The sequence below is a fragment of the Salvia miltiorrhiza genome, chromosome 2 (genome assembly GCF_028751815.1).
Source record: "Salvia miltiorrhiza cultivar Shanhuang (shh) chromosome 2, IMPLAD_Smil_shh, whole genome shotgun sequence".
NCBI lineage: Eukaryota > Viridiplantae > Streptophyta > Magnoliopsida > Lamiales > Lamiaceae > Salvia > Salvia miltiorrhiza.
Genome location: NC_080388.1, coordinates 21440807 through 21454165, shown reverse-complemented (window position 1 = coordinate 21454165; position 13359 = coordinate 21440807). Strand labels below are relative to the sequence as shown.

General features: G+C 40.4%; 2 protein-coding genes across 2 annotated transcripts; one reads left to right on the top strand and one right to left on the bottom strand.

Moving 5' to 3' along the window:
* Nucleotides 1–2078: 2078 nt before the first annotated feature.
* On the bottom strand, nucleotides 2079–8489 carry LOC131011550 (uncharacterized). The gene is made up of 9 exons (XM_057939316.1): nucleotides 7511–8489; nucleotides 6815–6860; nucleotides 6647–6725; nucleotides 6503–6548; nucleotides 6317–6415; nucleotides 4813–4881; nucleotides 4403–4724; nucleotides 3988–4139; nucleotides 2079–3885 (listed from the first exon to the last, which is right to left on the bottom strand). The coding sequence occupies exons 1-9, from the start codon at nucleotides 7925–7927 to the stop codon at nucleotides 2428–2430; spliced, it is 2688 nt and encodes an 895-aa protein (XP_057795299.1). The 5' UTR covers nucleotides 7928–8489; the 3' UTR covers nucleotides 2079–2427.
* Nucleotides 8490–9014: 525 nt separating this feature from the next.
* On the top strand, nucleotides 9015–12549 carry LOC131008128 (uncharacterized). The gene is made up of 2 exons (XM_057935024.1): nucleotides 9015–9190; nucleotides 12144–12549. The coding sequence occupies exons 1-2, from the start codon at nucleotides 9015–9017 to the stop codon at nucleotides 12547–12549; spliced, it is 582 nt and encodes a 193-aa protein (XP_057791007.1).
* The last annotated feature ends 810 nt before the right edge of the window (nucleotides 12550–13359 follow it).

Below are 13359 nucleotides of genomic sequence, written 5' to 3'. Positions count from 1 at the left end.
AATTTCATATAATACACATTAAATTTATAATTATGGTAATAAAAAAAATGAAATACATTTGAATTGTCTTTTATGCATAAACTTATGATGAATGAGGTTATTCCGAGAAAAATGAATGTTCTAAGTTAGATCGTCAAATTCTAATATGAATTATGTGATAATTTTCACCATTAAAAATATTATATCTAAAGCATTTTCATTGAATATGCATTATATATATATATATATATATATATATATATATATATATATATATCAATATATAAGTGAATTACGGTAATACAAGTGCCCATCTTTTTGATATACAGTAAAATACTTCTTCGAATATACAATCTAATTTTTCTACCTAATTATCTATAGCATGTGCATTATTTAGAGTATCAATTTGAATTATCTATAGCATGTGCATTATTTAGAGTATCAATTTGAATTTATAATTTGTGAATATGGATATACATATAAAATTAAATAAAAGACCATTCAAATATAGTTTTAGTAATTGATCGTTAGTTTTTATAATATATTAGTGGATTTATTTGAATTTTTTGAATGGGTTAATGTGTAAGTGAGATAGTGGGGTGAGTGGGATATAATTTATTTGTAACCTTCATGTTGAATATATTTTCAAAATTGCCATTCAAATTAATTTCAAATTGATTTGAAATCAATTTCTAATTGAAAACTGCTGTTTTAATATAGTATAGATGTAACCTTCATGTTGAATATATTTTCAAAATTGCCATTCAAATCAATTTCAAATTGATTTGAAATCAATTTCTAATTGAAAACTGCTGTTTTAATATAGTATAGATATTAAGCTAATTCATAAATGATATGTCAACTGTGTATATAATTCAACTGTGCACAACATTTACACGATTGATTTTTTTTTACCGTGCACAAACCTAATCAAACGTGTACGTAGATAATTCAATTGTGCACTGCCAAGATCAATTGTGCACAATATGTACATAGTTGATTGACTTTGTACACGATTGATGTTTTACGACTATGGCGTGTGGATACAACTGTGTTTTTAAGTACATAGTTGAACTCAATTGTGCACGGCTGTTTATGTTCACTGTGTCATTATCAACACAAATGTGTAGTTAAGAACGCATTCATAGCTCCCAACTGTGTCCTCCCAATGAAGCATTTATTTTATATTTTTCATACTCAATGTGGTCTTAAACGTGAAAAAACTAAATTTTATCATTACAAAACAACAAATCTTGATTTTGATATCAATATTGTCTTAACTGTGTCATTCACGCAGAGGCTACTTTGTACTGTAATTTTCTCACCAAAATCAGAAAATAATTTTTACAATTGATACATTTACTATGAGTTTAACATACACACCTAAATACAATCAGAATACCCAAAGAATTTCGCACGACCCAAGCTTTTTCATATAAAAAATCGTCATTGTTTTTGGTAGTTTTCGTGAATTTTAAGTAAACATAAAAAGAAAAGAGTGAAGATGAAGAAGAATTTCAACACTCTTCACCTATTTTCATTCACCAACCTACCTTAGATTAATATTTAGTTATACTGTGAAGATTGACCTGCGAAGTGATATAATGAAGAATGAAGAATTAGGAAGAAAATAGGAAGAACGAATCCGTGAGCTTCTTCATAAATATGGAAGAAAGATTTTTGGTAAAAGCCGACTTTTTCAAAAGGAAGAGAGAGAGAGAGTTTGGTGAAAGAAAGAGTTTCTTTTTCTTTTATTTTTATTCACTATTTAGTAAGAATAGTATAGTATTTTCAATAGCTTTTGACCCCTAAAGTCATGGTTTAAAAGTGGTGGCTATATAAATCTCAAACTATATGCTTTTTTGTTAGATATGTCTTTCCCCATCTATTTTTGCTATACATATCAAATAAAGTTCTTATTGCAGGGCTTTTTTTGTTTGGCTTGCAGTTGAAAGATCCCATTTTTGCATCAACATCCCAAGGAGCCTATACATGCTGATAGCTGAACATACATCTCCACGAGAAGGGAAGGAAATTACTAACAAACTCCTTTTTCTGAACATCAAAAAGGTGCAAAATCAGAATACAGCATGAAGAAGTAAGGTAATAAATCCTGATTCCCATTTCACCAACCATAACGTCACATGCTGCAAACACTAAATTATTCTCATCAAATACATCTGCTAAAATGCCGCTTCCTTCAACTTTCCACTAGAAAACAATACCTTCTAATACATTTCTAACACAAAACGAACCCCACTGCTTACATATAAACCATTCTGCAGCCTCCCACCATTTTCTATCTTTTTAATATCTACCCTAAACCTAAACCGGATCACCACGTACAAGGATTGCAACAGATGTCAACATATGATCCCGAACGCAATTTATAAGGGCACATGCTGAGTCGCGAACCAAAACACCCCAAGACTAATAATGTAGTTGCTCTCAGAGTTGGAGAGCCAGATCGGGTTGCTGAGAATCAACCAGAACGCCTGAAGACGGCCTTCCTGGCGACCCTGATGATTGGAAACCAATGTTCAAATCAGGAGGAAGCGATTCCTGTTTCTGTCTTGAATGCATTTGCGGGCTCACATTGCGCCAGGAAGACTGCAGCTGGAACCGAGATAAGTCAGCAGGAGCCAGCTGTGGAAACACCATTCGCTGGTTCTGAAACTGTATTTGGTTCCCTACTAGCATCGGTATTGGCCCTTGTGGTACAAACGCATGCATTGGAGCACTGTTCTTGTCTGGCCGAACATGCATTCCAGAAGAAGGAAATTCTCCGCGGATCTGTGATACTTGTGACTGGATATTACGAGAGGGGTTGTAGATTGGATCACCGTACATGTGGTTCTTGGTCGGATTAGCATTTTCAGTAACTGGCCTTAGCCCTCCTGCCCCTACAGACATCCACGCGCGTGCAGCAGCCATAGCTGCATTATTTGGATCATTGCCGTTCCATCCATTGCTGCCCAAGGACGGCGCTGATGTTAAAACTTGAGGATCATCGGCTGATGACTGATTAGAGGATTTTTGTTGACTGTGATCTGCTAACATTCTCATCAACTGGACTGGGTCACTGAGACCCTGACCCTGTTCATGGGGATAATAGCTAGCTGGTTTTGTCGAATCAGCAGACGAACTATTCACTGTAGTACCATCCACCTTATTAACGACGACTCTTCCATTAGGCAATCCTCCAAAAGCAAGGCTATTACTATGATCAGGCTGTTTTAAAGAGCCAGATTGCGAAAAGTTCATGTTCTTTGAAGAGAACTCCACAGGCCGAGAAGCCTCCACTTCCGAACTCCTATGAAACTGCCTGTTGCCAACAGAATCAGCGGCAGTTTTACTTAATGTGCGTGGACTGTTTGGCTCAACCTGCTTCTGAGCCTTTTTGTCAGATTCAAGAAGATCCCTGGATTGTAAATTCTGATTAACGCAGCCGAGATTATAAGGACTACTAGGTCTAATCCCAGGAGATAGAAAGAATGACGGCTTTGTCTCTGACATACTACCTCTGATTGGGTGAGCCGTGATGATAGGAGCAAGTGATTTAATTCCAGCAGGGCCAAGAAACGGCAGCCTTTGTTCGAAGAAAGATAAATTACCTGGGATTCCCTTGGAAGTATTAGAGATTATAGGTACCTTCTCAAAGTTCCTCGGTTCCACAGCAGGCTGTATTTTCGTGAAAAATGGTGGTTCCTTCACACTGCAATTTTCCAGCATCAATACTGGAGTTGGAAGTGGCTCATACTCCCCAACCCAACCCTGACCAAATTTGAATCCCTGAGGTAGTGCTTGTTCAATTCTTTTAGAGGCAACTTTCCAGGCGACAGATCCAAGAGTTGCAGCAAATCGAGACAGGCTCCTAGCATATGAATGATCCGAATAAAGCCCTACCTGGACGGCCAAAAACAATACCAATTCATCTAAGAGGAAGAAAAAATATATACTTGATGACAAATAAGTAAAATATAAAATATAAACCCCTGAGATTCATACAGGCATCAGATGCTTGGTTTCACCATCAAAAGTTGAGAATATAGATTCTGAGCTGGCCACAGGCTGAGATAGTGATATGTTATATGTTGCACGACGATTTTCATCTTGTACAAATGATGATCTCCTACCAAAACGAGATGGGAGGGCCCTTCCTATGAGAAGAAGAACGAGCGGTCAGGAAATAGAGCACAAAACCAGAAAACTTGTGCTGAAAATGGAAATCATATGCTCAAGTCACCATTTCTCTTTCCCAGGCATCCTAAGATTACAAAGCTGACATGAAAAATGTAAAAGCAAGACAGTTGCACATGAAGAGAGATCAATCAAAATACTAGCCAGCAATGCAAGCGGTTTCAATTAAGAGGTAATAAAGCAAGATAAACACGTCGCTAGAATAATCAGGTTTCAGAGGTACCTTGCAGCAAGTCTTCCGCTTTGTCCAAATTGTTGTCATTCAAGAAAGAACTTCCGTCAACAAGCCCATCCGTACCACCAGTTTTCTCAGACCCAACACTGGCAACATTCTGAATATCGCCCGCTGTTGCAAGAGTAGCTCCTGATGAAAAATCAGAGCCAACAGGTTCTTGCCCTGTCCGGATCACAGGCCTTTTGATTTGCTTTTTTGAAAGAGAGCAAGATCTTGCTTTGTGCTCGGGTTTGTTCTCTTTATCATTGCGTCCAAAATTAAGCCTTATCTTGTGAAATTTCCTTTTTGCCAACTCTTGGATGGTGCGTGCCTTTATAAATGAGTAGATATTGTTCAAATGTAACCTAATAGAATTGTATGATAAATGATCTTTAAAAAGGAAAGAGTGCAAGCATTACCTGTTTGTGATATATGGTATCCGGTGCATTATATTGCATTGCATTTGAGCAAATGAGGAAAACATCACTCTGCATATCAGAAAAAAGATGTCAGATTTTAAAATAAAGGCCACAAGGAAGGTTGTAATTTTCGAAACAACCTGCATAAAGAAGTTATAGCAGAAAATTAACAATGACGTTCTAGGAATTAGTAACTACTGGGATAGGCGACGGAAAATACAAGGATTAAATTTCTTTCAAGCTGAAGACGATGAGGAAGAAAATATAAAAACAAAGCAGTTTTAGTTTTTAGGATTTCTCGAAGGCGCGCCAGAAGTCAAAAATACACGATAGAACAAGCAAAAAAGCAGGCAATTAAAACTTCTAGCGTCTTCATCACATAACGTTCAGGAAAATGCAGCTAAAAAAGCTTCCAGCAAGACAAAAAATTCAGAAAAGGTAAGATAGATTGACTTGCAGGGAGAAAAAAACCCACACAAAATAAAGTCGCCATGGTCGTATTAAGAACATTGCAAATTGTTATTTTAAAATTTCACATCTAAAAGTGACGACGTAGGCATAACCATATAACAGAAAACTAATATAAAGATTTAATAAATCTCATAAGCATCATATTACAAACACTAGCAACTTATCAGGATATAGTTGTCCATTATCACAGATCCAATGTTTCAAAAATTAATAACAAAATCTCTGTATTTGAGATAGTAAGCAGTAGCACAGCACTTCAAAAGTTTTAGCAAACAAGAATAAGCAAAGAAAATTAACAAAGGAATTTAATACTACTACCAAAGCTTATCTCTGATCCAACTTCTCATCTTGAAATGACAATTGAGAAGCCAAATACTAACTCAGTATTGCATTTGAAATGATAAACACCAAAATCATAAAGTCAATCCGCATAAACTCCGAACATTACAAAATGATTAAAGAAATTAGCCCTCCCACAAAACACACAAATAGAAACAAGTTTTTTTCCGTAGAATTAGAAAAGCACACTTTATAGCAGATGCAGGTAGGCTATAAATATCACTGAGACATCAGAACTGCTATATAGAGAAGTCAGAAGTGCACTAGCGCTATAATTATTTAATCACTAAAAAGGCTTGCATGTGAATCAGGACGCAAATTTCAGCTTAGCTGCCAGAATACCTAACAAACTGTATGAGAATTCGTGCAATTGTAAATCAGACAAGAAGAACAGTTCAAAGAGTTTAAAGAGGAACCAAAGCAGCAGATAAACAAGAAAATCAACAATTAAATGACACAGATTCAAAGCAAAATCAACAATTAAATGACACAGATACACTGTAATCATAAAATGTTGACCCTGCCCTTCCCATCAGCTCAAAACCAAAAGCAAATGGTAAAACTTAACATGGAGTTCTCGAAAACAATAGATACAAAACACATTCAGGACATGCCCCCTCTTTAAAATTGAAACAGAGGGTCATTTAAAATAAACAAAACAAAGTCAACACAAGAAGGGGCGGCGGGATCTAACCTCAAATTGCTTGAAAGTTGCATACAACCCATTACGCAGATTGTTCCTCACAGTAGCAAAATCCATTGGATGATCTATCACGTCAAAGTAATCTGGAAGCTACACCAATGATGAATCAACGTGATTTAGAAACTCAACAAAACACACTGCAATGCAAAAACACCCCTAAACAAACCCCGGGCTTACCTCTTCTGGATCAACCGGTTCTGCATAAACACCATAGATATCTTTCCTGCGCAAGAAAAGGAAAAGGAGAGGCATTAACATTACAAAGATACTGCATTGTGCAATCCTTTTCAGCCACCCAATCATAAAGAACTAGCAGCGCACCTCTGCAGCTTGTCCAAAATTAACTCCAATGTCTTCTTATCAGGCAGCGGCAGCCCACACGACACCTCTGCAGGAGTCCCTGCAACATACAAATTCAAACCAATTCAACAAAGAGTAAGCAAGAAAGCTGAGTCATAACTGCTGAGCCATGATAAAAGAAAAACAAACCTGGTGGCGAGTCTTCTGCTTTGAGTTCTCGCCTTGTTTCTCTAACCTGTGAAGAGAAAGAAAAGCCACCAATAAATAAAGAGGCGAAGCAACATAAACTAATCTAATAAATGCTAGCCCAAAACGCTACTCCTATTATCCCCACGCAGCATAGGAGAGCAAAAGTCGGCGTGCCTATCAGACAAGAGTCAGAAAACGAAGGCAGACAACATGCGTGAGTAAGTGGGAACGTGAGTGTGCGTACAACACAATACATGCTGTCTGTAACATTCTGCTTAGCGTGATGTAGAGAGAGAGAGAGGAGAGAGAAAGAGAGAGAAAGAGAGAGCGTGATCAGATTCTGTGGGGGTTAGTTTTTTGACAGTTGACCCGACCGTTACATATACATACATCAACACAAACACAAACACCATCCCACCCCACACTCCCCAACCACACACATTCACTCGCCTATACATACAATTATATACACAACAGAATCCCTCCCTGCCCTATTAGAAAAATCTGAGCTTCACCTCCAGCTGAGCTGGACCTTTTCGAAATCCCTCTCATTACATCTCTGCAATTAATAAAAAAATAAATGCATCTATAAATTAATCCACTTCACTCCAATCCCGCTTCATTTGAATCCCCAATTATTTCGCTTACTCAAAATTTTCCATTTCCAGTTCGAAACAATTATAAACTGATAATCACCTCTTCTTCGTCTTCATCATTATAAATTTCTTCCTCATTCGCATCATCATTTCCGTCATCCAAATCCTCGTCCATTTCTTCGTCGATTTTCCGCTTCTTCGACGGCTTGCCGCCGTCCTCGTCGGAGGAGCACGACGCCGCAGGCGCGTGCTGCACGCGCCGAACAGTTGGTTCCGGCTCGCCGCCGCTCTGGAGCTTGAGAAGGAGCTTCAGCTTCTTTTCCCTCCGCCGCTGGTCCTCGTCGTCCACGAACACCTCGTCCTCGTCGAAGTAGTCATCGAGGTCGAATACGTACTTTACACTCCGGCGACGGTGGCTCCGCCGCAGGTCGCGCTCCGTCTGCGGCAGGTCTCTGGCGCCGCCGGGATCTGCCTTCGCTGGTCTGCCTTTCTTCTTCTTCTTCACGATCTGCCCCATCTTTTCCGAGATTCCTTCAAGCTCTAGCTGTTTCTCTCTCTACAGTTTTTCTCTCTCTAGGGAAAAAGACAACCACACTCTCTGTATTTCTAAAATTATTTTCCTGGCTGTCTTTCTCTCTCCTCCTTTATTTACATTATTATTTGGGTGTGGTTTTGGGGTTTTTGCTTTGGCGTCAGCTTTATCCCTCTTTCAAAACTTTGGTGGTCCGGGCCCGGATCCGAAGCAAGCTGGCTCGGAGCGGCTGGCGATGAATAAAATGAGACGGCGTAAGTGGCTGAGAATGACGGCGTTAGGAGGTGCGTGGGGCTGCCCGTGATTCAATTAATTGGTCTCTGACTTTTCCCAGCGCTATATCCCCGCAGATCTTTTGTCGATTAGCCCTGGCGCGTGTTCTTACGGCATCTCCCGCGCGTGTCCTGCTTACTCGCGTTTGTCCCGTCCCTCTCGGCTGGGGACCACACCATTGATTTCTCAAACTAAAATTGGTGTCTGTTTCCCCTGCGCTATTACATTTGAATTTGTATTTATACGGTGAAATAGAAAAGGACATAAAATATTGTGGTGTAGTTTCTTGGCAGCTACAGTGATTTTTTATATCGATTACAAAGATTTATCAAAGTCCCTTAAATATTACCCCATCCGTCCCATAAATAATGGCTTGTTTTCCTCTTTAGGTTGTCCCACAAATAATGACTTATTTACTTTTATAGAAATAATTAGGGCTTCATTCTCCTTAATTAACTCTTCCTAATTTAAAGTTGATTAACCGTAAAATAAATAAAAAAACAGCTCATCTCTCTTGCCCTCTATTTCTCTCTCTTCGGAATTTGGGGAGTCGAAAATCCCTAGTTTCGTCGCCGCCCCTTCGCAGACGTCTCCACCGTGCGCCGTCCATTACCACCGATCTCCACCCTCTGCATCCACCGCCTCCGCCTACACCCTCTGCATCCACCGCCCCCGATTTCCTCTGTCTCTGCTTTCGATCTCCTTCGCCTCGCATCTCTCTCACCCTCTGCATTTTGGGGTTTTCTTGGTTTTAGGGATCTGGGTTTTCTCTGTGTAGAGTTTGGAGAAGTGGTGGGAGATGGTTTTGATGGTGGAGGGATTTGGGTGGCAGTGGCGGTGGTGGTGGCCGTTGCCGGAGGAAGGGTTGGGTTTGGGTGTTGGTGTTGCAGTGGTGGTGATGGTTCAAGGCTTTACACGAGCTGTCAGCTCTGGTTCTGGATATATAATCAGATCTCCAGCAGATGACTCCGGCGGGTTTCTTTCGGCGGCGCGGCTGAGGCCGCGTGAGGTGAGACGGCGTGAGATGCCGCCAGAAGGGGCGGCGCTGTCGAAGGCGAGACGCAGCTGACGCGGCCGGAAATAGATCTGCAGCGGCGATCTCGCCGGGATGAAGGGTAGCGGCGTAGTTGGCTTAGAGAGAGAGAGAGAAAGTGGTGGTTGGCCGAATTGTTGAGGTTGGAGGAGAAGTGGTGGTGGGCCGTTCGTGCGACAGCTACTTCGACGTGGTGGTGTCGGCAGCGTTCGTGCACACGGTGGGGAAAGAGTTCAGGCAGAAGTCGGCGGCTGCGTGGTTGGCTTAGAGAGAGAGAGAAAGAACTCGAAAGAGAGAGAGCACCGATGAGAGGGGAGAGAGAGTGAGGAGAGATGGGAGTATTGTATTAAAAATATTTAAAACTAATTAACAATAAATTAAACATGTGGTCCCTAAAACTTTTCTCCCTAATTCAACACTCTTTAATCTCCGTGCCGAAAAGAAACGTGCCATTATTTATGGGACGGATGGAGTATCTGGATTATTACTCCCTCAGTCCCTGAAATAAGTTTTTCTTTGGGGACGGCACAGATTTTAAGAAAAAGTGGTAAAGTGTATTGATAGTGAAGAAAAATGTGTTATAATTAGTATTGAAAGTGGTGAAAATGTGAAAATGTGTTATAATTAGTATTGAGAGTGGTGAAAAAGTGAAAAGTAAGAATAAATAAAGTATTATTAGTGGTGGGGTAGTTGTCCAAAAATAGAAAGAAAGAAAGAAAGAGAAACTTATTTGGGGAACGTCTCAAAAAAGAAAAAGATGAACTTATTTCATGGACGGAGGGAGTATTTCGTTAATTCATATCGTAATTGTTTGATATATACCAATTTAGAATTCATCTACAAGTCGACTATAAATAGTTGACTCAACCTAGAACACCTCTAGTTTGACTTGCAATAGAACAAGGACATCCTAGTGATGGTAAGTTGACCCAGTGTCATCTCTCAAGGAAAGTCTTTAAGGGCTTCTAATTGTATCGCAGGAAAAGCAGTAAAGAGATTGATTATTAAACTAAAACTTAGAATTAAGAACTTAAGTAAAAACCAAACTTAAAATTAAACTAGGCAAATTGAACTATTAAACCCTAGGCAAGATTTTAAAGAACTTAAATTAAACCTACTTATGAAATTAAATACTTGTAAATTAAAAACCAACTAATCTAGGCGTGAAACTAAAGTGCATAATTTAAATTGCATAATTAAAACGAAAGCATAAACATGAACGAAAAACGTAAACATGATTAAACAGAAATAAATTGAATTTAAATACGAAATACCGTAAACGTCTTGAACATGTAATTGTGTCACTCAATCACAATCCAAGAATAAAAACTAAATAAAACTAAATTGAAACCTAACTAGAACAATGAAAACTCGAAACTATGAAAGCACTAAGAAAGCAATTAAATCCTAAGCTTCGGATGCCAACAGATCGCAAAGATGGCGTCTAAAACTAGGGCAAGGGATTAATTGTTACAATGAAAAGTATGGCCCTATTTATAGACTTCAAATCCTTCTGGATCACCATGGAAGTTGCCATGCAAAGTAGAACTCTAAAAGGAATAGAATCGTGCAAAGGAAGGTAAGTCCAGCTGTGACGCGCGCTACAAGTCATCTCCATTCTGGCCGAATTCGGGGCTCTCGCCAGCGGAATGGCTTCCGCTCTGGCACTCACCAGCGGAATGGCTTCCGCTCTGGCTCTCACCAGCGGAATGGCTTCCGCTCTGGCTTTGATTCCTCTGGCGTGTGATTTCAGCAGCGAAGTGATTCCTCTGGCGTTTTCGATTCCTCTGGCGTTTTCAATTCCTCTGGCGCTTCCAGCAGCGAAGTGATTTCTCTGGCGCTTCTGATTCCTCTGGCGCTTCGATTCCTCTGGCGCTTCCGCTGCTCTGGCTCTGGGGCATTTCTCTGGCTTCCCATTTCGCTGCTCTGGCATGCGGGGCTTCGCTTCTCTGACATGCCAGAGTATGCACAAATACGTAATTCTTAGCCCAAACTTCTCCAACATTTGCACTCTTCATCTCGAAATCCTAAATCTCCTGCAAAGCATAAAATACACCATAAAACGCACCAATTTCTAGAAGATTTAACTTAAAATATGCACATGAAAACCCCAAAATTTAGAACAATTAAGCATAAATCAATAGTCTATTTTTATCCTTTTGAAACATCTTAAAAATTAATTTCTTTTTATTTTTAGAAATTTTTTATCACATAAATCATTTTCTTCACTTATATTAAAATTAATTATCACACTATTTTTTAAATGAGATTTTTTCTTCACTTATAATACATTAATCATTTTATTAAAATAGATTAAGTACCAAATTTCCCCGTCATTGGCGTCTCTATCGCCTATAGGATCCTATAGTCAGGGTCATAGCTGTTTACTACCTCAACGTGACAAAATCGCACCAAATACCTCGCTACTTAACGAAACTTAACACTGTTAAAAAAATAACTTTTTTATTTTAATTAAGGTGGGCCTCAGCTCGTCTTCTCTTTCTCTCAATTCTGACGAGGAACCGGCTCTATTCTTCACACACACACATACACCGCATCACACACACCGGCTCTGTTCCAATGGACGTCGCCGGTTCTCACCGCCTTCGGCGCGGCGAGGCCGGCTTCTCTCCTTCCCCCTCACTTCTTTCTTCTCTTATTCCCTTCCCCATTATCAAAATACATCTAGGGTTTCTTGTTTTTAAATTTCGATTTTCTCTTCTTCACATCTTCCACTCGAATATGCTACCCTATATAATGGTGGAGCGCCGCCACCAGCTACCACCGCCTCCTTAATTCTCTTGTCTTATAATTTACCAATCATGGAGGCGCATAATTATGTAGTTTCTTAGTGGCTTTTTTTTATGGTTGTGATCTTGTCCTGTGGTTTTACAGGATGGAGGGGAGGTTTTCGCCTTCCGTTGCCGAAAAAGGGATACAAATATCTAAAACTACTGGTGTCGATGTGGGCTTGACGGCTGGTGGATATGATAATGGTCGAGGTTTTGGGCCTGGAAGGGGTTGGGGTGGTGGCCATGGCGGCGGCGGCAGGTTTGGCGGCGACTCTAGTGGTGGGGGTGGGTTTGGCGGCAGAGGATTTGGTAATAGCGGTGGTTGTGGGGTGGGTTTGGCGGAGGAGGATTTGGTAATGGTGGTGGTGCATGGTGGTGGAAGTGGGTATGATTTTGAGGGAGGTAGTGGTGGAAGGTGGGGTACCGGTGGTGGTGGAGGCTCTGGCATGGGCCAAGGTGGTGCTGGATATGGTTCGGGCTGTGACACCCGGGGACGAAGTGCGGAGTGATCGCCGGTGCAAAAGATGCACGGACAAGGAACGGCTCCGATTAAGACTTCCAAGCGGAGGGGCACAGGGATGAACCGGAACACACCCGAACGAGAGGGATTCCTAGAATATGCAGTTATGGGACCGCATATTCGATGAGAGCTTAAAGGATTTGATTATGCTACTCATATCAATAAGATGCATCTTCTTTTTTGGTGCCCACGTGGAAAAAACTCCAAGGTTAAGCGTGCTTGGCTTGGAGTAATTCCAGGATGGGTGACCCCCTGGGAAGTTTCCTGGGGAGCGTGCGAGTGAGGATAAAATATGCTAGAAAAGACTCATATTGGTCTGTGGGGACAGCTGTCAAGTCTGGAGCCGGGCTGTCACACGGGCGACGGTAGTTCTGGTTCCGGGATGGGAGATGAAACGAAGAATTTATTTAGAGAGAAAATTTCATTTCTAACGGTGTTAAGCTCCGTTAAATAGCGGGGGGGGGGGGGGGGTATTTGGTGCGATTTTGTCACGTGGAGGTAGTAAACAACTCTAACCCTGATTATAGGGTCCTATAGGCGATAAGGACGCCAACGATGGGTGGGTGGGTGGATGGGGGGGGGGGAAATTTGGCGCTTAACCCTATTAAAATTAGTATTGTCTCTCACTAAGACTAAATTTTTTGGATGAATGGAATGTCTTTTTAATAAAACAATAAATTATTGCTAGTAATTAGAATTATCAAAATTGGAAATCTATTGATATTGTCTTATTATAAACGACGCTCGTAGCAGCAAGATACATACTCCCTCCATCCACGATATCATTTCCACTTTGTGA